The following is a 27556-nucleotide window of genomic DNA, read 5'->3' as shown; positions in this document are numbered from 1 at the left end:
GAAGGGTGACAGGCGGTTCCCCCCGGCCACGCAGCCCCAGCGCAGCGGACACAGCGGTTCCACCCAGCCCCAGCGCAGCGGACACAGCGGTTCCCCCCGGCACCCAGCCCCAGCGCAGCGGACACAGCGGTTCCACCCAGCCCCAGCGCAGCGGACACAGCGGTTCCCCCCGGCCACGCAGCCCCAGCGCAGCGGACACAGCGGTTCCACCCAGCCCCAGCGCAGCGGACACAGCGGTTCCCCCCGGCACCCAGCCCCAGCGCAGCGGACACAGCGGTTCCACCCAGCCCCAGCGCAGCGGACACAGCGGTTCCCCCCGGCACCCAGCCCCAGCGCAGCGGACACAGCGGTTCCACCCAGCCCCAGCGCAGCGGACACAGCGGTTCCACCCAGCCCCAGCGCAGCGGACACAGCGGTTCCCCCCGGCACCCAGCCCCAGCGCAGCGGACACAGCGGTTCCCCCCGGCACCCAGCCCCAGCGCAGCGGACACAGCGGTTCCACCCAGCCCCAGCGCAGCGGACACAGCGGTTCCCCCCGGCACCCAGCCCCAGCGCAGCGGACACAGCGGTTCCACCCAGCCCCAGCGCAGCGGACACAGCGGTTCCACCCAGCCCCAGCGCAGCGGACACAGCGGTTCCACCCAGCCCCAGCGCAGCGGACACAGCGGTTCCACCCAGCCCCAGCGCAGTGGACACAGCGGTTCCACCCAGCCCCAGCGCAGCGGACACAGCGTGCACCCAGCCCCAGCGCAGCGGACACAGCGGTTCCCCCCGGCACCCAGCCCCAGCGCAGCGGACACAGCGGTTCCACCCAGCCCCAGCGCAGCGGACACAGCGGTTCCACCCAGCCCCAGCGCAGCGGACACAGCGGTTCCACCCAGCCCCAGCGCAGCGGACACAGCGGTTCCACCCAGCCCCAGCGCAGCGGACACCCGCTCGCCGCCACACGCCGGGCACCCGGGGCAGCCCCGGTCCGGCACCGCCGCTCCCAGCTGCCTGCGGCGGACAACAACTCCCATCACGCCCCGCGGCGGAGCTAGGTCACGTGGTGCGCCGTGTCCGTGGCCGGTACCGGCGGGCTCTCTCCGGTGGCAGCGCAATGGGGCCGTGGGCCCTGCGGCTGCCCTGGGCCATGGCGGTTTTGGCCCTCTTGGCCTTGCGCGGAGCGGCCGCCGCCGCCGCCCCCCCCAACTTCGTCCTGGTGCTGGCGGACGATTTGGGTTTCGGGGACCTGGGCAGCTACGGGCACCCCTCGTCTGCCACGCCGCACCTGGACTGGATGGCGTCCCGAGGACTGCGGTTCACCGACTTCTACAGCAGCTCCCCCGTGTGCAGCCCGTCCCGGTACGTGCCCCGCGGCTCCCAGCCCGCTGTCCGGTGGCTGCTGCGGGGCCCCGGGGAGGGCACCGAGCTCGGGAAGCGTCGAGGCAGGGCTGGGCACCCACCGGGAGCTGCGGTGCTGGGAGGAACGGGGGGGGGTGAGGAGGTCGCTGTGCCCCGGGGGCTGCTCGGTGCGGGGCCGGTGCAGACGGGGTATCTGCGGCTGGGGCAGCTGTGGGCTGCCAGGGCCCGAGGCGGGGATAGGGTCCCTCTTTGGGGAAGGACCCGCTCTGTGCTCTATCCGGTCTTCTCTCTCCTAGGGCAGCCCTGCTGACAGGCCGGTTCCAGGTGCGCTCCGGGGTCTACCCGGGGGTGTTCAGCCCAGGCTCGCGGGGGGGGCTGCCGCTGTCTGAGGTCACCATCGCAGAGGTGCTGAAGGCTGCGGGCTATGCCACAGCCATGGTTGGCAAGTGGCACCTTGGCTTGGGGATGAATGGCTCCTTCCTGCCCATCCACCAGGGCTTCGACCACTTTCTGGGAGTCCCTTACTCCCATGACCAGGTGAGAGGCCTGTGGAGCTCTGAGGGGTGTCCTGGAGCTGGCTGGGAGCAGTGCCTCACAGATGAAGCTGCTTGAGAGCACGTGGGCCAGGCCAGTGCTTTCCTTGGCAGATGGGTGAGGGTGGCTGCAGGCCAGGGAGATGGGTGCTGATGGGAAAGTCCATCTCTGAGGTGCTTGTGTGGTTGGGTACGTGTGCATGGGGACATTGTCCTTTGTCAGGGGAGAGAGGGTCAGATTCTGGGCTACAAAGAAACATCTGCATGAGAAAATGGGGTGATCCTTGGATGGGTGGCTGGGCACAGAGCCCTGGCCTTCTGGGAGAAGCTCCCTAGAGGGTGCCTGTAGGACCTTGTGGTAGGCTGCTGTGAGAGTGCTCCCCTCCCTGTCCTGCTCACAGGTAAACCAAAAGGTGTTACTTGTTCTCTCCAGGGCCCCTGCCAGAACCTCACCTGCTTCCCACCTGACATCAAGTGTTTTGGGACCTGTGACCAAGGCATAGTACCAGTCCCGCTGTTCTGGAACCAGAGCATCGTGCAGCAGCCGGTCTCTTTCCCTGATCTGGTGCCACTCTACAATAAATTCTCACGGAACTTCATCGCTGACTGCGCCCGACAAGGCATCCCCTTCCTGCTCTACTACGCCTCCCACGTAGGAGAGGGGAGCGCTGTTGCGGGTCCAGGGGTGGGGAAGGGACCCTTTGTCCTCCATGGAGAGCAGCGAGTGTCTCAGCTCCTGCAGCCCAGCACTGTGCTGAGTAGTCAGTACGTGCTGCTGGGTGACCTGGGGGTGGTGGTTCTGTGCCCTGGCATTGTGGCAGCACCGTGCTTATGGTGTTCTTGGGCTGCTTCTTCCTGGAGCTTTTCCTGCTTCCCTGGGCCAGGTGTTCACCCAGGAAAACTCCCCACCCCAAGTCTGCACATGTCTCCCTTGTGCCATTTATGAGAGATGCTTCTGAAGCTTGGGGACAAGCCTCCTTTCACCTCATGGGTATTGTCGCCTATCTCCATGGCCTAGCTGGGGTGCTGGCCATCTCTGGGTGAACTGGGAACAAGAAGCAGCTCTGGGAGTTTTCGTAGCAGTCTTCTCTGCCCTTTCTCCAGCATACCCACTACCCCCAGTTTGCAAGCCAGGAGTACACAGGGCAGTCACGGCGTGGGCCATTTGGAGATGCACTTGCAGAGTTTGATGGTTCAGTGGGACAGCTGCTACAGGCACTGCAGGAAAGTGGTCTTGCAAACACAACCTTGGTGTTTTTCACCTCTGACAATGGGTGAGTGGGCTCAGCTCGGGGGGCTTTGTTGTTTTCACAGCTAAGGTAAGATTCTGCTGCCATGGTGCGAGGGAAGTGGCATGAGTTCGCTGGGGGAGAGGGCACATGGCATTGCCAGGTGAGATCTCAAGGACCTGAAGTGAGGCAAGAGGTGGATCCTGCTCCGGAGAGGACCCAGTGCATGATCTGCTCCTTGATCTTGTGACTCAGCTGTGCCCCTCGTGGACAGAAACCTCACAGGATTCAGGCCAGGAGTGGGCTGTAGCTCGAATAGACCCAGTTCCATTGGTGTGGGGGTGTAGTTGGTCTCTGGTGCCCTGCTTAGGCCTCTTGCACACCTTAGCTTCTTCACCTGCCCCATACCTCCTGCCTCCTGAGGCTGAGAAGTATGGCAGTGTCACTTGCTGGCACCGTGTCTCTCTTGTCATGACCCTCTTAGCGGTACTAGGGAAGGGGTAGTGTGGACCTGTGAAACTTGATGGTAGGTGGTTCTTCTCTCTCACAGCCCTTCCACCTTGCGGATGGCACGTGGAGGCAGCTCTGGCCTCCTGAGGTGTGGGAAGGGCACAACATACGAAGGTGGCATGCGGGAGCCAGCGGTGGCTTATTGGCCAGGCCGTATCACTCCAGGTGAGACTTGGGATTGCTTGTCCCTGTTGCTGCTGATGCCAGCTGAAGCAGCTTGGCTGCCCCGGGACAAGCAGAGGATGGGAGGGAAGTGGGAATGCAGGGATGGGAGTGGGATCAGACACTTGAATGTTTCCTTGTGTCTTGCTATGGTGAGTGACAGGAGTGACGCATGAGCTGGCAAGCACCCTGGACATCCTGCCAACACTGACTGCCCTGGCTGGAGCATCTCTTCCCAAAGTTGCCCTGGATGGCTATGACCTGAGCCCGGTGCTGTTTGGGTCGGGGAAGGTGAGTCTTGCGGGCTGGTCTGGCCTGGGATATGCCATCGAGTTCCTGGGCTTCTTCAGGCTGCTTTAACAACTGCAGCATGTTGCCAAGCCCGGCCCATGGCTGCAGTGCGTGGGCAGAGAGCCCCAGTATGTATCTTCGAGTAGGGAGCGGTCGATGCTGCTGCTCATCAGCTCCCCCCGTCGGGCCATGTGTTCACTGCAGCATCTGGGCTCCTGTGTAGCACCCCTGGAGTCTTTGCCTGGCCCTGTCGCAGGCTCTTTAGCCTCGTGGCTGGATGGGTGAGCTTCACTCTGCTGCTTCCCACAGAGTCCCCGTCAGACGATGTTCTTCTACCCGCCATCCCCCGATCCGTTGCATGGTCCCTTCGCTGTCAGGCTTGGGAAGTACAAGGCCCATTACTTCACACAAGGTTAGTGCTGCCTCCTCTCCTCTCCATAGCAGCTTTATGATGTCCTGCTTGGTTTTGCTGTCCAGAGCTCCAAGAGAAGAAACTGAGCTGCGCCAGGGAATTCTTTTGCAGGTTCCTTGCACAGTGACACAACCCCAGATGAGGCTTGCCATGGGCTCACCCCGCTGACACCCCACCTGCCCCCACTGCTGTTTGACCTGGAGTCTGACCCAGCTGAGAACTACGATCTGCTGCAGAGCGGTGTGGGGCCGGAGCTTCTGCAGGTCCTGAAGGAGATCCAACTGCACAAAGTGCTTTTTGAGCAGCGTGTGGAGTTTGGGGAAAGCCAGATCAGAAAGGGCAGGGATCCTGCCCTGCAGCCCTGCTGTGTGCCAAACTGCACTCCTAAGCCTTCCTGCTGCCACTGCTCCTAACCTCTTGCTGCTCTACCTCCACACTGGAAAGCCATCCCAAACCCACCAGACACTCTTACCCTGAACTGCCAGAGAAATCAGGCTCTTCCTCAATGGCACTGTAAATCCTGTCCGCTTTTAGCTGTTTGCTGTGGTCAGCAATTTCTCTCGTCGTGCTCAGGAGTTCCCCCAAGTCAGTTCAGTTTGCCAATGCTTATCCCAAGCCCTAAACACGAGCTTGCATGCTTTCATGCAAACACCCAGCGTTGTCTGCATGGCCCATCTGTTTTTCCTACCCTCTTCCTAGTCTTGATTGGCCCGTCTTACTCGTCCAATAGAGGCTCTGAGCACCCTCCTCTCTGAGCAGGCAAAGTGTCAGCCCCTCTGGGAGACCACTTCTCTTTGTGCCTAAGTTAACTGCCTGCAGCCTCATTTTGCAGGTGCTGGGCATGGAAGTGCTTGCCTTGCACAGGAGACTGAGTTGTACTGATGTGTGTTAGAAGTGAAAACAACTAGCTTTATTTCAGGACCAAGTCAACGTTTGTCTGGATTATGAAGAGCTTGGAAAGGTGGAGCAGGCCTTTGATAATGAGGCAGCTTTTGAGTAAGCATGCATTGCCCCAGAGGGAAATGGCTATGGTACACTGCAGCCTACCCTGGCTCCTGTTCATCCTGCTGCAGAAAGCCTTTTTTTCCTTTAGGGCCTTCAGGAGCTCCTGCACCTGAGTAAGGAGTTTCACCAGCTTCTGTTGCGGAAATGGGCAGGAATTAATGGTGCCTGATTCTGTTGGTCTTGGCTTTGGTTTTGGTTTTGGTTTTGGCTTTGGCCTTGGCCTCTGAGTAGGAGGTGAGGTGAAGACTGGCTGTAGTACTGGATTAGCTGTTGTTTCTGGGTGCAGTCCCATCTGTACGAGGATCCACTGGTAAAAGTGCTGAGTGGAGGTGTAGACACCTGGCTGTTTTGCTCTCGCACAGCCTTTGCCCCAGCTGGTCACTCCAACCCAGTGGTAGTCAGCATTGTTATCTTTGGTGCAAGGGGACCACCGCTGTCACCCTGCAGCGGAAGAGAGAGGATGAGGGTGCTGTTGGTGGCCACTGGCAGCACTACGGCTGGCTCCTTCTCTCAAGAGCTGCCAGAGCTGCATTCACTGCACAGAGGCTCTGCTCAGGTGCCAGAGCCTATGGAGCCTTGTCTGGAGGGGGCTGCGGGGCTGTGAGGTTGGGCTCTCCCTCATCTCTGCGCAGGTATCCTGGGTGTGTGGAAGACGGATGTTCCAGGATTGGGAACTGGAGCTCTGGGCTGCCAGGAGCACTGGATGGGCTTCCTGAGCAGAGTAACCTGGGATGAGAGGGGCACTGGGCAAGCAGCTGCAGATGGGAGAGGGGAGGGAAGCCCCAGCAGCGCTGGGGACGCTGGGGTGGGAGGTGACTTGCCAGGCAAAGCATGTGCCGGGCTCTGGGCTGCCTGTGCTGCTGGGGGGTTGACCTGTTGCACGCCCCTACCTGGCACGAGTCGCTGCCACCCTGCAGGTACCCGGAGCATAAGTTGTGGCTAAAGATGTCCCCTGGATAGCACCGGCTGCTGTTACAGGTGTTGATATCAGTGAGATAGACCCTGGCCTCCTGCACGCTAGCAGCTACTTTTCCAACTGTGAGCACAGAAAGAAACAGCAGCTCGTGACCAGTTTTCCTGCCCTGTCTGGGTGAGCCCTTTCCCTAGCACATGGCTTTGCCCATTGAGAGGCATTGGACCCATGTGTCCCTTCTGTCTTGCTCTGCACAGTGGGTCAGGCCCATCTCTTGGGGCACATGTCCCTGACGTTTGCCTCTCGCCTCTGCTGCCGGGGAGCCTGGCCCATGCCCCCCATGTGCTAAGCTTGCCATGGGGACACGATTGCTTTTTGGGAACTCACATCTTGCATCCATCAAACCCCAGCTGCTGATGTAGCAGTCTGTCAGCTGGGACACTGCCAGTGAGGCGCTGGACACACAGGCAAGCTGAACATAGTCGCTGCACTGGACAGGCTGGTCCAGTTCCAGCAAGGCGATGTCGTTCCCCTCTGAGATGTTGGTGTAGAGTTCATGAGCAATCACCTGCTTAACTGTGTGTACTTGGACCTCAGGGCCCAGCTGAGACAGTTTGGGTGGCCCCGATCACCACGTGCCACACTGGGACATGCCTAGTAGTCAGATGGGAGAGAGGGCTCAGAGGGACCACAGCCGCATGCCTGCTGCTTCCCAAGGGAGAGAGGAAAGCAGTCATAGAATAGGAATGTATAATCTGAGAATGGTTTGAGTTGGAAGGGACCTTCAAAGCTTATCTAGTCCACCCCCACCCTGCAGTGAGCAGGGACATGTTCAACTAGATCAGGTTTCCTAGAACCACATCCAGCCTGACCTTGAATGTCTTCAGTGATGGGGCATCCACCACCTTCCCATATTTTATGACCCTCATTGTAAAGAATTTATTCCTCACATCCAGCCTGAGTCTCCCCTCTTTAAGTTTAAAAACATCACCCCTCATCCTCTCCCAATAGACCCTGCTGAAGTCTGTCCCCAAGTTTCTTACAGGCCCCTTTTAAGAACTGAAAGGGCCCAGTGCCTTCTCTTCTCCAGGGTGAACAACTCCAACTCTCTCAGCTGTTCTTCATAGCCCTCTGATAATTTCTGTGGTCCTTCTCATGTGCCTGTCCAACAGGTCCATGTCTTTCCTGTACTGAGGACTCCAGAGCTGGATGCAGACTCCAGGTGGGATCTCACCAGAGCAGAGGGGAAGGATCACCTCCGTTGACCTGGTGGCTGTGCTCCTCTGACTGCAGCCAAAGATACGATTGGCCTCTGGGCTGTGAGCGCATATTGCCTGCTCATGGCCTATCTTCCATCCACATGTACCCCCAAGTCCTTCTCCTCAGGGCTACTCTCAATCCCTCCATCCTCCAGCCTGTATTGATACTGGAGGTTGCCCTGACCCACATGCAGGACCCTACGCTTAGCCCTGTTGAGCCTCATGAGGTTTGCATGAGCCTCAAGCCTATCCAAGTCCCTGTGGATGTCTCCCTCAGGGATGTCAACTGCACCACTTAGCTGCATGTCATCTGCAAACTTGCTGACAACGCACTCAATCCCACTGTGTTGTTGATGAAGACACTAAAGAGTACTGGTTCCAGTACAGACACTGAGGGATGCCACTTGTCACTGGTGTCCATTCAGACATTGAGCCATTGACCGCTACCCTCTGGATGCGACCATCCAGCCAATTCCTAATCCACCAAACAGTCCACTCATCAAATCGTACCTCTCCAGTTTAGGATGTTGTGGGGGACTGTGTCAGGCTTTACAGAAGTGCATATAGACAACATCCATAGCCCTATGTTTCTCAACTAATGTAGTAGCAGTGCTACGGAGGGTGTGACTCCCCCAGTGTGCCTTAGGCTCAAGGAGGGTTGAGCTGGAGGCTACTAGGGGGCTGTAGCACAAGCCCAGCTTTCTCCGAGCTGTCTGTCACTGGGCTCTGCAGTGCCTGGGCACTGGGTGTTCTCCAGGGAAATGTGATGGGAATAGCATGTGGTGCTGTGGACTGAGCACCTGCTGGTGTTGTGGGGGTGTTCCCGTGCCCTGGTCCTCTGACCTGGGTGCCACAAAGCAGTGGGCTGTGAGAACCCACTGTGGCTGATGAGGGACCCTCCGCAGATGTGTGCCATGCCCCTGTGCAAGATCGTCTGGATGCTGACGATCCATGGCCAGGAGCTTGGCTGGGCATCTCTGCCCCCAACAACACGTGACATGCCGTGATACACAGCCATGGGCTGCAGCCCACAGGTCCTGTAAGAGAAACTCATCACTCTCCTGCTTTGGTGGCTGCTGCTGCTGGGGCTGAAGGTCAGTCTCTTCCTTCCCCACAGGGCACTGCGTAGACAGCAGGACCAGGGAACCCTGTGGGATGTGTGTCCGTCTGCCTCTGTTTCTAATTTAGTCCATAGATGAGTTGTGCCAACAGCCTGGGGCTGGCAGGGAACCGAGGCTTCCATATAGCGTTTGGGTGTGGTGGTGCTGTGGCCTTGGCGGACAAGCAGACACCCTCCAGTGAATCCCATCATAGCTAGGACCCCAAGCTCTCTCCCAGAGCCTCAGGCCACTTACCCACAGCTGTCCCATGTACCGGCCAGCACATGGCCAACAGGACGAAAGGGGGAGCAAATCCATCAGTGCCATATGCCCATGAGCACTGAAGAGCTGAGGGCTGATGGCCACCACTGCAGCAGCTGCCAAACTGCCACAGCACCCACGTTGCCCTTGGTGCTGGGGCTGATGTCACAGCAGGGCTGGCTCCATGAGGGGTTCCAGGCAGGAGGGGAGGCAGGAACTGGGACTGGGCCCCCCCCGCACAGCCCTTCTGAACACTCCGCTTGCGGGATAAGGGATGCAGCCCTGCAGCAGCAGCAGCACCTGCCTGTGAGCACTGCTGCTCCCAGCTAGCAGGGAAACAAACCAGAGTGGCATCAGAGCCTCTGAGAGTTCGCTGCCATCCTGCTCTCTGCAGCTGTCTGCCACCAGGTCCTTCCCAAGAAACACACACCAGAGAACATAACTATCCAGGCAGTATGCACATGTTTGGGTTTTGAAGGCCCGATGTGGTTACGGTCACGGCACTCAAGCAGTGATGTGCGAGTGGGACAAGTGCAGCACACCCTCACAGTGCACAGTGGATGTAGGTCTGTGTCTGGGTGCACTTGCGGGTTTACTGTTTTGTGTGGTGCACTCTGCATGCACATGCACCATGTGTGCACTCTGCAAAATGGCCCTGCCACCTCCAGTGCTCCCAGCAGCCCTTCACCCCTATCACCCACTGTGAGGCATGCCCAGACACACCAGCTCATGGCACTGCTATCCCCTGTGGGGATATCCTCGTGTGCTCCCTGCATCTCCCCTGTTCAATGCTTCCGTTTCCCTGCCCCCCACTTCCAGCCCCCCATGGTACATGGTGCCCTCACTGCATCCTCCTGCCTCACACTACCAGGCCCCCCCACCCTCCAAATCCTGCAGGGCCCCTTGCGCCTTCCAGACTCTCCCTCTTTCCCCCTTCCACTCTGCCCTCTCGATGCAGACACCCCCCCACCAAAGCCTCCTGGCACCCACCCTGCTCCTCCCAGGCCCCAGCCGCTGCACCCCCCTCCCGAAGCACTAACCGCCCACTCCTTCTGGACCTCTACCGTGTCTGGCAGCACCTGCACCGGGCAGGCCGGGCCTACAGCCTCGGCACCAGGCAGTGGAGAGCCCTGGGCCTACAGCGGCGGAACCCAGACAGCCTCAAGGCTTCTGTCCCGGCACAGGAGAGCCTCGAACACCACAGAGGTCCTTGCCTTTAGCACCGGGCCCGGCCAGTCCCATGCTCCGGCCGTCAGCTCCGTGCCCACTACAGTCCCGTACGTCAGACACCTCCGTCCCGGCAGCACCGGATGCTGGACAGCTCCTTCAGCACCGGATACCGGACAGCTCCCACCGCGCAGCCCCGGGGCAGCGTCTGCTCGCCCAGGCCTACCCTGTGCGGCTCCCGAGCCCCTGCACCCCCCCTTATGCAACCTCTCTGCATCTCCTGCACCCCACTATACACCCCTGCCCCTCTCCTATACCCCCGCCCCCCGCTTTACATTCCTGTACCCCCCCAATTCCTTCTATACATCTTCTTACACCTCGCTATGAGTCCCCCTGCATCCCCTTCACAGCGCCTCCCCGTAACCCCCATCCCCTACCCCAACTCTTGTGCAGATCTCCCTTCCCCCTCCTTCCCTCCCCCTATAGGGCTCCCTCCCTCACAGCCTCCCACCCTCTCCATGTTCAGCCATGACCATATTCCGGCAGCTCCTCTTCCCACCCATAGCCCCCCTGCTCCCCACCCCCCCCAGCCTCTCCTCCACTCTAGATAGCCCCCCCGCCTATACTACCCCGTAATCCCCCAATACCCCACTTACATCCCTTCTCCTCCATATCCCTCGCTCCCATCTTTATACCCCCGCAGCTCCCCCCAACATATACTCCTCTAGAACCCCAATACCCACATTACATCCCGTCCCCCATACACCCCCTACCGCTCTCTACACCACCCCTTTACCTCCCCCAATAGCCCCCTCCCTGTACATCCCTCCCCCCTCATAGCCTCCTCGCTCTCCTCCCACAGTCTCCCCTCCCTATAGATCCCTTCCCTTGCCTATAACCCCTCCCTGTACCACCTTCCTACCCACCCCCAACCCCTCCCCATACATCCCGCCCCCCCCATACCCCCGGCCCCTCCCTCTCTCTGGCCCCGCCCCCCGCGCGCTCCCGCCACCCCCGCGCCCCGCCCGGCCGCGCTCCCGCCGCTCACCCCCCCCGCTCGCCCCGCGGCCCCCCCCTCGCTCCTCCGCAGTCCGGCGCAGCCCCGGCCGGGAGAAGATGGCGGATCGCGCCGAGATGTTCTCGCTCTCCACCTTCCACTCGCTCTCCCCGCCCGGCTGCAGGTGGGAACCGACCGCACCGGACGGGGGGGAGCTGCGCTGCGGGGCACAACGGGGCCGGGGCTGCCCTTCTCGGTGCAGCGGCGGGGGGGGTGGGTGTCCCAGGCCCGTGCCGCCCCCCGCCGGGCCCGTTCACCTTGGGGTACCGGAGCCGCGCAGGCTCCGTCCCGGGATTAACGACGCAGCAGCCGCCGGCGCAGCCCCCTCCCCTCTCCCCGCCATCACCCGTCGCTGCCTCGGGGCGGGGGATGCTGGACGTCTCCCCCGCTGTGTGCGTGTGTCCCTCCCGCATCCCGCCGCTGCGGTGGAGCCGCCGCCGCCTCTTTGTCTCTCTCAGGGACACCGGATACCGGCACCGGGAGAGGGCCCCGCGGGTGACCGCCGCACCGGGGTGGGCTGGGGGTCGGCGGGATTCAGCCCCTCCATTCCCCGCACCTCGCCTGACCTTGGCGGGACCCCTCGGAGCGGCGCTGCGGAGGGGTGCGGGCCTGGGGGGTCCCGGCAGCGGGATGGGAACGGGGAGGTGGCGGTGGATGGGGGTGGGGGACGACACGGACGTGGGGGTGCGAGAGCTGCGGGGCGATGGAGCCGGGAGTGGAATGCAGGATGTGCCCTTGGCTGGTTGGCCTGTGCTGCGGAGGTCTCATGGCTACTCCCGGGCTATGCCCCCTTTCCCTGAGCATCCCCCCCTTTCCCTGGCATCTTCCCTTTCCCTGGCATTCTCTCATTTCTCTGGCACCCCCTTGCCAGCCATGCCACACAGCAGGATCCCAGGATAACGGGATGCAGGATGGAGGACATGGCCTCTGCTTGGCTTCGCCCTGCCTCTCGCCCAGGCCCAGCAGTTTCTGGGGTGTCTTGGAGGTGTCCCATCACCATGCTTCCCATCCAACCCACAGTGTGAGGTCAGGGCTGGCCTCAGCAAGTCCTGTTCCTGCCCTTCACTGCTGCACAGGCCTGGGCTGGGCCCATGTCCCAGTGGGGGACAGTGAGGCCAGATCCCTGCCCCAGCCTGGACCCCTCATGTCCTCTACCCCAGGAGAGTGGGTGCTGGATCCAGGTCACATCCCTGGGGATTGCGAGTGCACCGGGTCCCGGTGAGCACCCATGGATGCGTGGTGCAGGCAGGAGAGACCCCAGCTGTTGGCAGCATCGGATCCGGGATGTGCTCCTTCTGAGGAGGGAGATTGTGTCAAGCCTAGGGCTTGGTGGGATCAACCAGAGGGATAGGTGTGGGAAGGCCGTGGTGCAGCGGCAGGGCCTTGGCTTGGACAGCTCTTGCCACCCAGTCAGGGCAAGGCGCAACCATGGGAGCCGCGGTGCTGGTCACTGGTTGGGGTGGGGGACACTCAGCCCTGAGCAACCTGTGTCCTCTGCCCGGCCCTGGGCACACATCCCTGGCTCATCCCTGCTGGAGAAGCCGCTGCAGAGCCGTTGCTGCCAGGACAAACCGTCAGGGGAGCTGCTCTGGAAACAGGGAGGAAATCCAATCTCCAGTGGCTGCTCGGCAGTCACTGCTGCCCCGGGAAGCGCAGCTCTGGGGCAAACACCAGCACACCCTGCTCCCCATGCCTGCCCCCCATAGACCTGCTAGGGACTCACTATAGGGCTCCCTGCACCCTAGGGTGGGTGATGTTGGGACCCTTTTGTGGTCCATTTCCAGCTCTCTCCTGATTGAGGCCAGCTGCCCCCTCCCCAGTCCACCACCCTGGTTCCACTTCAGCTCCGGACCTCACCTGGCTGCTCCCCATCACCTGGCTTCAGTGTCTGGTGCACCCATCCCAGGGACAGCCGCTGTCCTTCCTGCCTGCTGCACAGCACCTGTGTGTCTGGGTGCCTGCTGCTGTATCCCTGCACCCACAGCGGTGGGGCTGCCTCTTCCTCACTGCAGCGAGGCCATGGCCAGTGTCCCCAGGGGTCCCTTCAGGACACTGTAGGTCCAGTATGGCTCTTACTGGGGGCCCCAATCCCACCATGGCAGCCCCTTCCCACCATGGCACCCCCATCCCACCACAGCAACCCCATCGTTCTGTGGCATCTCTATTCCACCATGGCGGGACCCATCCCACCATGGCAACCCCAGCTCTGCCATGGTTTGTGGCAGCTCTCAGCCGCTCCCCGATGAGGGAACGGTGTCCCTGGCAAGCCCAAGCCTGGCTGCCAGCAGGCAGGACCCCAGTGTGGGGCAGGGACCCCAGCCGCTTTGTGACATGCCATGCTGGGCTATGCTGTCCCGTTGTGTTTCGTCTCAGACAGGATGAGGGCTGGGGTGGAAGAGTGCTGAGGCCAGAGCTCTGCTCCCCCAGGCCTGGCTGGGGTCTGGTCCGGCACAGCCCCATGCCGCGCTGCACAGCTCGTGATGCTTTTGCCACAAATCTGTGGATATTTGATGCAGCCTCAGTGCCCTACTTCTGGGAATTATGGGATTAGGGGGAATCGTTCTCCCTGGGAAAGGGGAGGAAGTGCTGGGCTGAATGACAGCCTGGGAGGGGGCTTTGGGGGCAAAGACAGGGAGTGGGCATCTCCAGAGGCAGTCATGGCTGTGACCCCCCCCAACCCGATGAGGGGCTCTGCTGCCAGCTGCGTGCCAGGACTGAGCCCTAATGAGACCCTTATGAGCCCCAGTGGGACCTCAGTGAAACCCTGATGAGCCCAAATGAGACCCCAACAGGACTGCAGTGGACCTCAGTGGAACCCCAGTGAGACCCTTACGAGCTCAAATGCTGCCCCAGTGAGACCCCAGTCCTGTCCCCACCAGAGGTGCCCCACTAGGTGCTGCCACGCTCCTGTGAGGCCAGGCTTGGGGTGTCCCTGGGTGTCCCCAGGGGTGGGCAGAGGATCTCCACCAGCGCAGGGTGCCACTGCACCTCCCGCCTTATCCACTGTAATCGTCTCGTTTCCGTTTCCTGACACTGAATCCTGCCAGTTGTCATCTTTATTTTCGCCCTTTCCCTGCAGAAACCGCTGGTTTCCATGACTCCCCCGTTGTTCCTGACAGGAGCAGCTCGGTTTGGTTTCCCTGACTGCTGGGACCCTGCCGTGTGTCTTGGGTTTGGCTTGACGGATTTTGCAGGGAATTTGGGAAGATGGTGCTGCCCACCATGGTGGCCTCAGCACCTCTGCTGGGTCAGGGGCAGCTGTGGTGGCATGGCCATGGCCTGCACTGGGCTCTCACACTGGGCAGGAGGGAGCGCAGTGCTGAGAGCAGCGCCCTGTGCAGCCATGTGCCCATTAGCCTCCCAGCTCCTCCAGCCTCACCTGGCTTCTGGTGTGGTGCTGGCCCCAGGCTCTGCACCCCCTGGCCGTGGTGTGCTGCGTCGGCTTGGCCAGAGCTCCCGAGTGATGGTGTGACTTCAGCACGTCCCCTCTCTCCAGGGCCCCCCAGGACATCAGTTTGGAGGAGTTTGATGATGAGGACCTGTCGGAGATCACAGATGACTGTGGCATCGGGCTGAACTACGACTCAGACCACTACGAGAAGGTGCAGGAGCTGTGGGGCCATCGTGCTGCACAGGGCTGTGGTGGGGACTGGGCATGGGCATTGTCTCTTCTTGGAATGGGTGTACCAGGGCCCCGAAGGGATGTGCTGCAGGGGTCTCAGCCTAGGCACAGTGGAGCCTCCCACCACATCTGGTGAGCTCCATGGGGGACGTGTGGCTCAGCAGCCAGACCCACGCTGGCTCCACCAACCACTGCAATTTGGTGGTTCTGGTGGCTCCAGTGGCTTCCACTTACTCAGCTCTTCCCAGCTCTGCCCAGCACTGGGTGGGATGAGGCACTGCATGTTGGGGCTGGGACAGCCTGGCTGCTGGCAGAGATAGGGGGTCCCTGGTGCTTGTCAGAGGGCACATTTCCCTTGGGGACGTTGCCACCATGCTGCTGGGCCATGAGCAAAGGCACTCGGAGGGATGTGCTGTGGTGGCCGTGGCCGGTGTGGCCATGGCTGTGGACAGCACAAGCCCGGTGGCTGCTAACACTGTTCCACATCCCCAGGACTGCCTGGTGCTGGAGCGCGGCGAGCAACCGCATCCAGTCTGCACCTTCCAGGATGACTTCCAGGAGTTTGAGATGATTGACGACAATGAGGAGGAGGAAGAGGAGGAAGAGGAGGAGGAGGGCAATGAGCTGGAAGCTCCACCATCCCCTTTGGCCTCACCTATCCCCTCACCCAGCCTGGAGGAGACACAGAAGCACCGACCCACCACCCTCAACTTGATGGCCCCGGGCACACAGGTGAGGGAGAGGTGGCTGGGGGGGGGGGGCCCTGTCCCTGTCCCCACACTCTAGGGCTGGTGGAGGAGCAGCAGGGGCTTTGTGGGATGGACTGTGGGGAGAGGCATATGGGGGTGGGCTCTGCCCCAGAGTGGGGAGCACCAGCGGGCAGAGACGCTGCTGGCTCCAGCTCTGCCATCGTGGGACCGAGGTGGGAACGTTGGGGATGGGTCTGTGGAGTTCTCAGGGGGCCCTGCAAGCCCGTGCAGGGCCCTGAGCTGAGGGGTCCTGGAGGCTTTGCGATCCTCATGCCCATGTTCAGTGCCTGGGGCTGCCTGGAATGTGTCAGTGCTGTGGGGCCCTTGCATCGCACATGTGCCTGTGCTGCATGTGCATGGGTGCTGGTGTGCATCGTGTCCCTCCTCCTCCATCCCTGGGCTCAGGGGGGACCCTGCACGCATGGGGCTCTGCAGGGGTGTCCCCGCCACACGCGTGAGTGGTGCCAGCCCCAAGCCGCCACCCCACCGCAGTGCGTGGGCAGCCGTGCATGGTGCTTGCAGTGCTGCCTGCATCCGGCTGTGTTGCCATGGTGCCGGGTGGGATATCGGGATTCTTGGACCCCCTCCTGGGAGGGGCTGGAGAGTGCCAGGGGGCTTCCAGCCCCAACGTGCCGCAGTGGCACCAGCCACCCTGGTTCATTGTCCCTGTGGTGTGAGCAGAATCCCCAGCAATTGCCAGGTTCGGTTTTTGTTGGTGCTCCCAGGGTGCAAATCCTGGTAATCCCAGCTCGGGTTCATGTGCACTGGCTCCAGGAGGAGGCTCCACCCTACTCTTTGGGTGCCATCTCCCCCAGTACCCATCGCCATCCTCCCAGTACACATTCCCGTCTCCCACTGCCTTCCTGGTGCACGTCCCATGGCATATAACCCCACTCCCTAATCTCCTGCTCAGTGGGATTATCTCTGCCTGTGCTTCCTGCCAGGACTAATCTACAGCCATCTCCATGCTGGGTGGGCAGCCCTGGCCCTGCTGGCTCCTGGGGTGGTGGCTTTTTGGGGTGCCACTTACTGGGGTCAGGATCTGCTTTTGGGGGCACATAGCACAGCAGGGCCTCATGGTGGGGGTCAGCACCAGTCCCCTGTGCAGGTCACCCATGGGGATGGGCAGTGTGCCATCCTGTGGTCCTGCTCCAGCTGGGCAGGGGAGCTGGGGATGTCGTGGCCCTAATCCAGATAAAGCTCTGGGCACGTGGCTCTGGTGCTGCCAAGCTGGTGGGGAGCACCGAGCTGTGTCAGGGGGCGTTCGTGGCGTGGTCTGGATGTGTTTGGTGCCCCCGTTTCCCAAATGTCCCGAGGGCTTACCCCCGCCTGTGGCTCTCCTCTTCCCCTAGGACTCCCTAAACAACAACGGCAGCTTCCCACCACCCGCTCACCGCACCAGCTGGCAGGATGCCCTTCTCCACTCCTCCTCCTCCTCCTCTTCCTCACACACTGGTGAGTGCTGATAGTGATGGGGTCCCCGAGTGGGGGGCCCTCCTGCCTGGGGATTCCACAGCCCCTTTGGTTGGAACCCCGCAGGGTTCTCGCCTGTTTGACATGGGGGTGTGCTTTTCTCCCTTCCAGGACACTCATCCCCCCACGCCTGCATCCAAGAGGGACCCTGCCTGGAAAGCCCGAAGGGGCCGAGTGCAGGGGCTGGGCAGGCCCCTGCCCCGCTGCAGCCCAACCCCTTGGACTCGCAAGGCAACAGCCACGAGTCCCTGGCACATGGTAACCCATCACCCCCGAGAGCTGGGGCAGATCATAACATGAATCTCATCTCCGCTGTGCTCCAAGCTCCGCACTCCCCGTCGCGCCTCCACCAGCCACCCCCTAAACAGTGTCTCTCTCCAACAGGGCCTCTGGCTCCTCCTGGCCCCGCCGCGGTCTCACCATTGCTCGCTGACGGCTGCCGTGTCCCACCAAGGCACCAAGCATCCGGTGCCCGGGAGAGGCCGGTGCCTGGCGAAGGGGGGAGGCCGGGGTCCCCCACAGCCCCTCACCAGCAGCCCAGCTCCCCACGGCCACAGGAGGAGCCAGTGGCCATGGCTGAGCAGCGTGATGGGTGCTCTGGTGCCTACGTGTGTGCTGGGGGGCCAGCGGAGCTGCTCAGCTCTGATGGGGAGGGTGCCCAGTCTGGCCGAGCCGCAAGCGTGCGTGGGCACCCCTCAGGCTCCTCGGAGACTACGTCGCCCTCCTCGGACCCTGGCATTGAGGCTGACCTCACCAGCAGGACCACCAAACCCTTCCTGCCTGGTGGCCGCCACGGAGAAGACCTGAGCTCGCCTGGCTCAGACTCGGACGTGGAGGGGGAGATCGAGGCAGCCTTTGCTGGTGGGCGCCTGGTCAGCAACATGATCTCCTCCATCTCGGAGACGGAGCTGGACCTGAGCAGTGACAGCAGCAGTGGCAGGTCCTCCCACCTCACCAACTCGATTGAGGAAGCCAGTTCACCCACCTCAGAAGCGGAGCTGGAGACAGAGCTGGAGGCCCCTGGCTTGATGGGCATCAAGGACTCCCTGCTGCTGGACAAGGGCAAGGAGGAGGAGGAGATCCTGGAGATGGAGATCCCAGAGCACGGCGTGGTGCGGCGGGAGAGCCTGGCCGAGCTGAAGATGGAGGGCTACTATGACAGCCTGAACCCAGAGGACTCCTCTGTGCCTGCTGGCCAGACTGATGTCTCCACCTCCAGCCCCCTGGATCTGAAGATTGACCCAGACCACAGCCTGGAGAGCATCCGACGCTCCTTCTACCTGCCCGTGGGGCCCAAGCTGATGCCTGAGGCAGATGAGGATGACAACAGCGAGTACGACTCCGACTCAGAGTCAGAGCCTGACCTGAGTGAGGACTCAGACTCGCCATGGCTGCTCAGCAACCTCGTCAACAAAATGATCTCGGAGGGCTCTTACCCCATCAAATGCCCGGACGAATGCTTCCAGCAGACCCACTCGCTCTGTGACACCATCTCGCCAGCCTCTGACCTGGAGCCCGAGATCCTGAGCGAGGCACTGGATGGGGACCCAAGCTCAGGGGCCTCCCTGGGGGACACAGCTGCGCTATCCCACTGCCAGCACGCCATTGAGCTGGTGGACATGGAGACGCTGCGCAGCTCCCTGCAGCGTGCTGAGGACGACGAGCGGGCTCTGGCTGCCACCACGGTGGAGCCGGTGCCAGAGCTGCCTGCCAACGACCCAGGCCCCTTCCTCTTCCTGAGCAACCCCACGAATGACACCATTGCGCCTGTCTTCCCGGGGCGCCCTGTCACCCTTGACAGGTTGGGTTCCTCGGAGGTCCTGGCCACCTTTGGCTGCTACAGCCCCCCATGCACCTCCCCTGGCACTGGGGAGCAGTGCCCCACTGCTAAATTGCCAGCTACCGGCGCGGGGGACTGGGCCATGGACAGGGACCTGGACTCAGGTGTCCTGGAGGCCGATGACATGATCGACGACATCCGGTTAGCGCCCCGGGCGCAGAGCCCCAGTGCTGGCCCGCCTGACCTGGGCATCTCCACTGCCAAGACCAACCGTGGCTTCACCATGGCCTACTCGACAGACGAGGATGAGGTGCCCTACCTGAAGGGCTCACCCTTTGCTGAGGAGCCACTGCCGCCAGACCTGGGGGTGCTGGAGCCGCGGGTGCTGGATGAGTCCCTGGCCTATGACTCTGTGAAGTACACGCTGGTGGTGGATGAGCACACGCAGCTGGAGCTGGTGAGCCTGCGGCGCTGCACCTCGGTGCTGAGTGATGACAGTGACCTGCTCCGTGCCTGCGAGCGCTGCGAGCTGGAGGACGAAGCAGCCTTCGGGGACGGGCTGGTAGCTCCCAATGGCCACAGCTCCTCCGAGGACTCGTCCCCTGAGGCTGACCTGCAGTTCTCCAAGAAGTTCCTCAACGTCTTTGTCAACAGCACCTCCCGCTCCTCCAGTAAGTGACGTGTGCCGTGCTGTGCCCCACTGTGCCTGGGCTGCTCCGCATGCTGTTGGCATGCTGCCTGCCCTGCGCCACCTTGCCTCAGCCATCCTGGCCATGGCGGCATTCCCATGTGGCACAGCACGGCATGGTGTGGCGGCGCAGCTGCGGGGGGGTGTGGGGCTTGACCCAAAGGCTGCGGGCTCTCCAGCATGGGGCCACAAGGTTTCTCTGTGTGGCTGATCCCCACCTTCCCTTTGCCCTGTGGGGTCCTCTGCCCTGGGCTGCAGGTGGGGGACCTGAGGTGGGACCCCCCAGGAAAGAGCCTGAGCCTATGAGCGATGGCCAGTCTGCTCCTGTCACCCTGAGGGTGCTGCAACGCCCAGGGGTGGGCAGAGGTGGGGATGCCTCCCATGCCATGGGGTGGGAGCTGCACTCTCACCCTATGGCAGCCTCCTGCTCCTCCTCTGCAGGCACGGAGTCCTTCGGGCTGTTCTCCTGCATGGTGAATGGGGAGGAGCGGGAGCAAACGCACCGGGCCGTCTTCAGGTGAGCAGCGAGCCCAGACAGCCCGGTGATGGGCATGGTCACCACGGTGGCTTTCGGGACCCTCTTTCCCATGGCTCTGCCCTCTGCCCACATCCTCCTTTCCCCTGTGCTTCCCCCAGGTTTATCCCACGCCACGAGGATGAGCTGGAGCTCGACGTGGATGACCCCATCCTGGTGGAGCTGGAGGAGGATGACTACTGGTACCGGGGCTACAACATGCGGACAGGGGAGAGGGGCATCTTCCCAGCCTTCTATGCCCATGAGGTCGTTGGCCAAGCCAGAGATTCCATAGGTAGGAGCCTGCAGGGGCTGTGGGGGGTACTGGGGGACGTGGGCGTCTTGGTGCGCCGTCTCCTTGTCCTGTCTCGCCACGCAGGCCTCAAGAGGAACCCGTGTTGGGTGGAGCGGTTCAACGTGCAGTTCCTGGGCTCAGTGGAGGTGCCGTACCACCAGGGCAATGGCATCCTCTGTGCTGCCATGCAGAAGGTGAGCCCCAGGGCGGGTGACAGCGGCAGTGGCATGATCCCTGGCTCCCCACATTGGCAGGACCTCAGCCTCATGGCCCTCACCTGTACCCCCAGATTGCCACCACGAGGAAGCTGACGGTGCATCTGCGCCCACCAGCCAGCTGCGACCTGGAAATCACGCTGCAGGGCATCAAGCTCATTCTGACTGTCACGGAGTACAGCCGGGACGAGGAGGTGAGGGGCACGGCCGTGGGGCACGAGGCAGCCCCTGTGCCCGAACAGGGCACCCACACCTTGGTGCGTTCTCTCTTCCAGTTTGAACGCTGCAGCCACTTCTTCCAGATGAAGAACATCTCCTTCTGTGGGTGCCACCCCCGGAACAGCTGGTGAGACCCCCACAGTCCCCCCCAGGCAGCCAGCCCCAGCGGACCCCCCTCCATCCCCTCCATCCCCTGCCTGTGGTTCCGCACTGGGTCCCTCTGCCCCCTTCCATCCCAGTGAGGCTGTCCCAGTGCCCCCCAAGGTGCAGGAGTGGGGTGTTCCCACCTCACCCAGCTTCCCCACTGCAGCTACTTCGGGTTCATCACCAAGCACCCAGTGCTGAGCCGCTTTGCCTGCCACGTATTCGTCTCCCAGGAATCCATGAGGCACGTGGCCGAGTGTGTCGGGTAAGATGGGGATGGGGGCAGCTGCGTGGGGCATAGTGCAGCTGGGGATCTGGGTGCAGGGAGCTGGGGTGCTGGGGGTTGGGGTGCAGGGTGCTGGCTGTGCCAGGGTTAAGAGCAGGGGGTAGGGATGCAGGAGGTTTGGATACAGGGAGTCTGGGGGTGCTGGGCTTCTGGGTGCTGGGGATTGGGGTGCAGGGGTCTGGGTGCAGGGTGCTGGGTGCTGGGGCTGGAGGTGTGGTGAGTTACGGTGCTGGGTGTGCAGGGGGTCTGGGTGCCAAGGTCATGGTGCACCTGGTCTGGCCATGCCAGTGCTGGGGGTGCATGGGGGCTAGGGATGCAGCAGGTATGGATACAGGGGGCTGGGGGTACAGGAGGTTGGGGTGCAGGCAGTTGTGGAGCTGGGGTCCAGGCCACATCCCACCCCTGAGCCCCCCCATTGTTCCCATCCTCACAGCCGAGCGTTTCAGGAATATTACCAGGAGCACCTGGAGTACGCCTGCCCCACAGAAGACATCTACCTGGAGTAAGGGGGCAGCTGCTGCCTTTCCTGCTTCCGCCCCCCCCTCAGCCCCACAGACGGCCAGAGACTCTGTCTGACCCCCAACCAGTTGCCTTGGCCCCCCCTGCACATGTTCCAGCCCCACGGGCTCCCCCCCCGTCCTCACTGCTTCTCGGGGGGCCAGGGGCCCAGCCGTGCACCACAACTGGGTATTGGGGGTGCCCCCAGCATCACCCCAACCACGGGGGTGCTGCAGCCAAGCCACGGCGCTGGGGCAGAAGCTGCCCTCCCCCTGCATGAGTGAAGCCAGCCTGAGGGGGGCCACAGCAGCAGGGACCAGTTGTGCCAGAGCCGCAGGGATGGAGACACTGGGGGTGAATGGGGTTGAGGGGCTCAAGGAGGTGAATGGGGCTTGGGGGGGATTATTGGAGGGCTGGGTGAGCATCTCCAGCCATGAACCACCCCCAGTCCATGGTGTCCCCCTGCATAGCGGCAGTGGCACCTGCCACCCCTGGAACAGCCCCCTAAGAATAGCCCCTGCCCCTCCATGACCCCTGGGGGGACCCTGGTATGGCCCCTCCTGCCCCAGTCCCTCTGCCAGTGCCCCCAGCCCTTGCCCACCACTATCACACCATCCATGGGGTGCAGGACCCCCCGCGTGGGCTGTACTTGCCCAGCGAGAGGCAGGCTCAGGGCGGTGCTGGAGCCTGGCCAGTGTGGCAGAGGGCCGGTGGCCACCCTTGCCCCTCGCTGCTGTGCCTGGTGGTGGTTTCCTTTGCTTGCCGGCCCCTGTGTCCATCCACCCAGCGCTCAATGTGACGGTGACTCCACGCGCTCAATGTCCCGGTATTTATCTCCTAACTCCAAGACCAGGAGGAGCCCTGAGCAGCTGCCACTTGCCCAAACCCTGGTTCCAGGTTCTCTCCCCTCACCGCCTTGTCATCACCCATTTGGTCTTTCAATAAAGTATATGCTTGGTGTGACCACGAGGCTGGGGATGCTTTATGGGTGTGATGGAGGAAGAACGGGGTGCACGGGGCTGCCAGGGCAGAGGTGTGGCAGGGCAGGAGGAGCAGGGGGTGCAGCCTGAACAGGAATGTGTGCACAACAGCCACATGGGGCACGAGCGTGTGCAGGAGGCACAGGGAGCAGAGGGTACGGGCACATGCACACCCTGGCATGCATGGGGGGTCCTGGCCCATGCTAGTGGCAATGATGGTGAAGGTGCCAGTGCCACCACAGTGGCAGTGCTGCTGGGCAGAGAGATGGGAGTGTCAGGCTTGAGGATGGCACGGGGGCTGCCGTGCTTCAGAGGATTGGTGTGGGGATGATAAACCCAAACACCTTAATTGGGGCCGTAATTCCTGTTTTTAAATGTTCAAATGAAATTCATAGAACCACAGACTGGTTTGTGCTGGGAGGGACCTTAAGGCTCCTCCAGCTCCAACCCCTGCCATGGGCAGGGACCCCTTCCACTGGAGCAGCTTGCTCCAAGCCCCTGTGTCCAACCTGGCCTTGAGCACTGCCAGGGATGGGGCAGCCACAGCTTCTCTGGGCACCCTGTGCCAGCGCCTCAGCACCCTCACAGGGAAGAGCTTCTGCCTAAGAGCTCAGCTCAGTCTCCCCTCGGGCAGGTTCAAGCCATTCCCCTTGGCCTGTCCCTACAGGCCCTTGTCCCAAGCCCCTCTCCAGGTTTCCTGCAGCCCCTTTAGGCACTGGAGCTGCTCTCAGGTCTCCCCTTCAGGAGCCTTCTCTTCTCCAGGCTGCCCCAGCCCAGCTCTCTCAGCCTGGCTCCAGAGCAGAGCTGCTCCAGCCCTCGCAGCATCCCCATGGCCTCCTCTGGACTTGCTCCAACAGCTCCATGTCCCCCTTGTGCTGGAGCTCCTCTTCTTCCCTCAAACACTGCTTTCCCCAAGGCAGACATGGTGTCTGGGTTCACCTGCAGCTGCCAGCACTGAGTGAGGCCTCATGAGCTTCCCTCAGCTCTTGGCACTTGGTTCCCCGGTGCCGCACAGAAGGGGGCCCTGGTGCTGACTGCCGGGCAGTGGGTGGCCACTGTCCCCAGGGCTGTTGGGGCCCCATGGGTGTGATGGACCCCATGAGACTGCAGCCCCTGGCACAATCCCACACTCCACCATAGCTGGTTTCACACCATCACTTGCCCATGGCTGTGATAACCTCCTGTCGGGTGGTGCCCATGCATCCGTCATGGTAGGGTACAGAGGGTCATGGTAGGGTACAGAGGGTCCCTGGATGGCAGCCCTGCTCTGGGGGCTGCTGGAGCTGAGAGACACCACAGAACAACATGGAGCTTTCTTATAAATTTATTACATAATAATAATTAATAATAATATAATATAAGAAACATAGATCTCTGTGGGGTATGTGTATCACAACGTCAAGGGTGGGAGGTGAATGGCTGCACCTCCATGACTCCGGAGAAGGAGAAAACTCCTCCGAAAGATCCATACAAAATAAGGGTGAAGTCAAACTGACCCTGTAAAATTAAAAACAGAACAGAAACCCACAGGTGAGTCCGTCGGGGTGAGAAACGAGAGTGTGGATGCTGGAGCCATGTGAGTGTGGCCGCACGCGTGCGCGCGAGGGCGGGAGCCGGTGTGTGCACATGCAGTGAGGGTGAGCGCGCCCGGGTGACACATGCATGCGGCAGTGAGCGCTGCCCACGGGCAAACCGGAGGGAGGAAAACCGCGGACGGACGGAAGGAAAACCGCGGGAAGGAGGATGGAAAACTGCGGGAGGAAGGAAGGATGGAAAACCGCGGGAGGAAGGATGGAAAACTGCAGGAGGAAGGATGGAAAACCGCAGACGGACGGAAGGAAAACCGCAGGAGGAAGGATGGCAAACCGCGCCGCACTTTGTCGCTGGATGGAGACGGGGTTCGGCTGGTGAAGCTCCTCACCACCAGGAACAAAGTGCGCTGGGTTTTGGTTTCTCTTCTTTTACAGTCAGAATTACAGACAGGAGCTGATGGAGAACAGGGTTGATGACAGCATTAGTCTGGACAAAGGAAAAATACCAATAACTGTTAAAAAAACCCCTTCAAAGCCCCCCCCAAAAGAGTGGATCCCTTTTTACAGAAGATAACCCAAGTCATTGAGAAGCCATGAGAATCACAGTAACCGCTGCGCGGTCAGTCCCGGTCCCACCGGGACTGTGTGGCCGAGGGCCGCAGGCTCGTGGGGTTGGTTCCTCGCCCGCTCCCGCTCTGCCTTCTCCGGGATGGCTTTTCCAAATGAAATGTTTCACTGGGTCTGGAGATGTTTGGAGCGGAGATGCCAATGAGGCTAGCCTAGATACAGAGCCCGGGAAGTGTTATCTACACGGGGAAATCCGCTTCGCTTCAGCCAAGAAAATCAAAAGGAAATCAGCAGGAGCTGTGTTAGCAGGGGCACGGTTCTGCTGCGGGGTGAGAATGGCCATGGGAGAAGACCTTGGCCTTTGGCCATTGGGCAACCCAGGCTCCAAAGGCCATTGGGCCACCCAAGGTCCGAAAGCCACTGGGCAACCCTGTAACCCCAGTAAAGGCACTGCGCTGCAGGGGCGAGTGACCTGACCATGGGTGCTGCAGGTGTGTGGGACATGGGCACCCCTGAGCCGGTGGTATGGAGGAGCGTGGGCTCGGGGTGCACAGATGGGCACAGGATGGGGACCCCAGTGCTGCCTGGGGATGATGCCATCACCAGCACCCCGAGCCCACGATTATCTGGCTCTGCCATGGGTTCAGGGGACACGGGGAAGGTGCAGCGCTGGTGGGAGAGTGATGAAGCTGATGATGCTGGTGTAGGGTGAGCAGGTTGCGGCAGCCCCTGGCAGCCCCTGGGCAGTGTGGTTGGAAGTCGCCTTCTTTTGTGTGAAGCCTGACTGGGACGAGCCGTGGTGCCCCTCGGGAGCCGAGGGAACACGCAGTGTTTGCCAACACAGGTACGGCTGCAGCTGCTTGGTGGCGGAAGCTGGGGTGCACACGGGGCAACATAGCCGCTGACTCTGCCATGGCAGAGGGTGCATCCACCATTTCCAGCCCTTGCAAGGAGGATCGGGGCAGCAGAGGGGATCAGGGAGGGGGAAAAAGAGGAAGAGGAGGAGGAAGAGGAGGAAGAAGAGGAGGGCTCCTAAGAAATGGCAAGAAGGCGTCCAGCTTTCCTTGTCCCAGACCGAACTTTCTGCAGAAAAGTTGCACTCTGCAGACTTCTGACCTCTTGCAGTAAGAGGCGGGTGCAGGAGGGTCTCTCCTGTAGCCCCCAAAACAGCTGCTGAAGGGGCCAAGACCCTGGTTCACCCAGCGGGAGCCCGCTGGGCAGCCTGCACTCAGGCTTACACCATCACTTCCACCACCAGTGCTGCCGGGAGTGAGGGTCATGCTGAGGGGCCACGGTGGCTCCTCAGGGCAGCACCCAACAAAGCCTCCCACCATCCCAAGGGGACACGTGGGGCAGACAGGCTGTGGGGCTGCACCGGCACATGAGGACCTCCAGGGTGTCCAAGGGACACCAGGGTCTCTGAGGGCTGCTGGGGTCTCCGTTACCTGCAGGTAAGGTGGGGGAAGAGCCAGCAGTGTGATGGGAATGAGGCAGAGCAGTGAGGAGGTGACAGGCAGCTGTGGGACAAGCTGGCCGGGTGGGCAGGGGGTGAGTCATAGGCAGTGCAGAGGCTTGGTCCTTGGGCATGCAGAGCTGCAGCCAGAGTGGGGTCACCACAGGCTCTGCAAGCGTGCAGCAGCCATGGCCAAAGACAGGCAGGGATGCAGAGGAGCCAGATGCTGGCATCCTGGAATGTGCTGGTGCTGCTCTGCCAGGCAGGAGGCTGGAGAAGCTGCATCAGGCAGGAGAGCCGAGCTCTGGTGGCAGGGAACAAGTTGCAGGTTCAGTTCCTGGCCAGGGGATGTGAGAGCAGTGGCTGCAGAGGTGGCAGCGGCAGGCGAGCAGCAGCTGTGCTGGCGGCAGGGAGTTCCTGTGAGCCCGTGCAGGACCATGCCAAGAAGCCCTTGTGAGTGCAGAGTGCCTGGTGATGCCAAGCGCAGGCAAAGGAGCTGGAGCACTGGAGGGTGAGAAGTGGGTGCATGTGGCTGCGTGTCCTGCGGTGCATGTATCTGCGCATGCTGCTGCACATGCTGCTGGGCGCAGGCGAGGCATGCAGGGGCTGGTGGAGGGGATTCGAGGCGTGAAGGCACCAGGTACGGGGAGGATGGAGGTGGGAGCTGCGCAGGAGGGATGAAGGTGACAGCTATGAGGAAGGTGCATGGCAGGGCCTAGTGGGGTGCACGGTCGGCAGAGGGGTGATGAGCTGGGCAGGGAGGCGGAGGGGGCAGGACTGGGTCTGCCATGTCCTGCCCTGCTCTGGGTCACGCAGGGCAGTGGTGACACTGCCAGGCTGGGATGCAGTGGGCACAGCGGGTAAAGGGAGTGGAGGGGTTGGGCAGACACGGTGGCTGCTGTTGCCATTGGGGCGCCTCTTGGCTCACCGGGTGACGGGCCCTGAGGCCCGGCATGCCCTGGGGCATAGACTGGGGGCTGTTTGCTCGCCAGTCCAGATCGGAGCCCCTCTCACCCTCCCCAGGCTGCCAGATGGCAACTGGGGAGGTGGAGAGGCCCCGAACCCACAGGCCCGGTGGCTTCTGGAGAGTTCTGGATGGAGCCACTTGGGCACACACCCAGCAGGAGTTCAGGGAAAAGGTGATGGCACCAGAGCATTCCAGGATCCATCCCCGGGGGAGTCTGGTGCACTGGCACCAGTCAGGACCCATCCCAGGGAGGGCCTGGTGCACTGGAGGGGCTGCCACCCCCACCCTGGCCCTTTTCCCTGGCTGAAGGTTGTAAAGGTTTGGAGATGTG

At 61.9% G+C, this 27556-nt stretch overlaps 2 protein-coding genes and 1 pseudogene across 3 annotated transcripts; 2 read left to right on the top strand and 1 right to left on the bottom strand.

Moving 5' to 3' along the window:
- Positions 1-1067: 1067 nt before the first annotated feature.
- Positions 1068-5140, top strand: ARSA (arylsulfatase A). Of its 2 annotated transcripts, none has more exons than XM_061362567.1 (8): positions 1068-1344; positions 1641-1881; positions 2311-2529; positions 2982-3151; positions 3657-3781; positions 3942-4069; positions 4379-4481; positions 4593-5140. In XM_061362567.1, the coding sequence occupies exons 1-8, from the start codon at positions 1100-1102 to the stop codon at positions 4892-4894; spliced, it is 1533 nt and encodes a 510-aa protein (XP_061218551.1). In that variant the 5' UTR covers positions 1068-1099; the 3' UTR covers positions 4895-5140. The 2 variants fall into 2 exon arrangements, with proteins under 2 accessions (XP_061218551.1, XP_061218550.1); XM_061362566.1 differs by having other exon boundaries at positions 3936-4069.
- A 214-nt stretch (positions 5141-5354) lies between these two features.
- LOC133217258 (acrosin-like) lies at positions 5355-7521 on the bottom strand (annotated as a pseudogene).
- A 3698-nt stretch (positions 7522-11219) lies between these two features.
- On the top strand, positions 11220-22689 carry MAPK8IP2 (mitogen-activated protein kinase 8 interacting protein 2). The gene is made up of 12 exons (XM_061362565.1): positions 11220-11367; positions 14740-14845; positions 15358-15597; positions 16967-17069; positions 17199-19538; positions 19997-20072; positions 20192-20364; positions 20449-20558; positions 20654-20773; positions 20855-20925; positions 21109-21207; positions 21662-22689. Exons 1-12 carry the CDS (start codon positions 11303-11305, stop codon positions 21732-21734), a joined length of 3576 nt encoding a protein of 1191 aa, XP_061218549.1. The 5' UTR covers positions 11220-11302; the 3' UTR covers positions 21735-22689.
- The last annotated feature ends 4867 nt before the right edge of the window (positions 22690-27556 follow it).

Source organism: Neopsephotus bourkii, unplaced genomic scaffold, assembly GCF_033783945.1.
Source record: "Neopsephotus bourkii isolate Nb327-2 ecotype Australia unplaced genomic scaffold, CSIRO-AGI_Nbou_v1 NB_1128, whole genome shotgun sequence".
NCBI classification, from domain to species: Eukaryota; Metazoa; Chordata; class Aves; order Psittaciformes; family Psittacidae; genus Neopsephotus; species Neopsephotus bourkii.
Note: the sequence above shows the minus strand (reverse complement) of the source record. Positions and strands in the feature narration are given on the sequence as shown.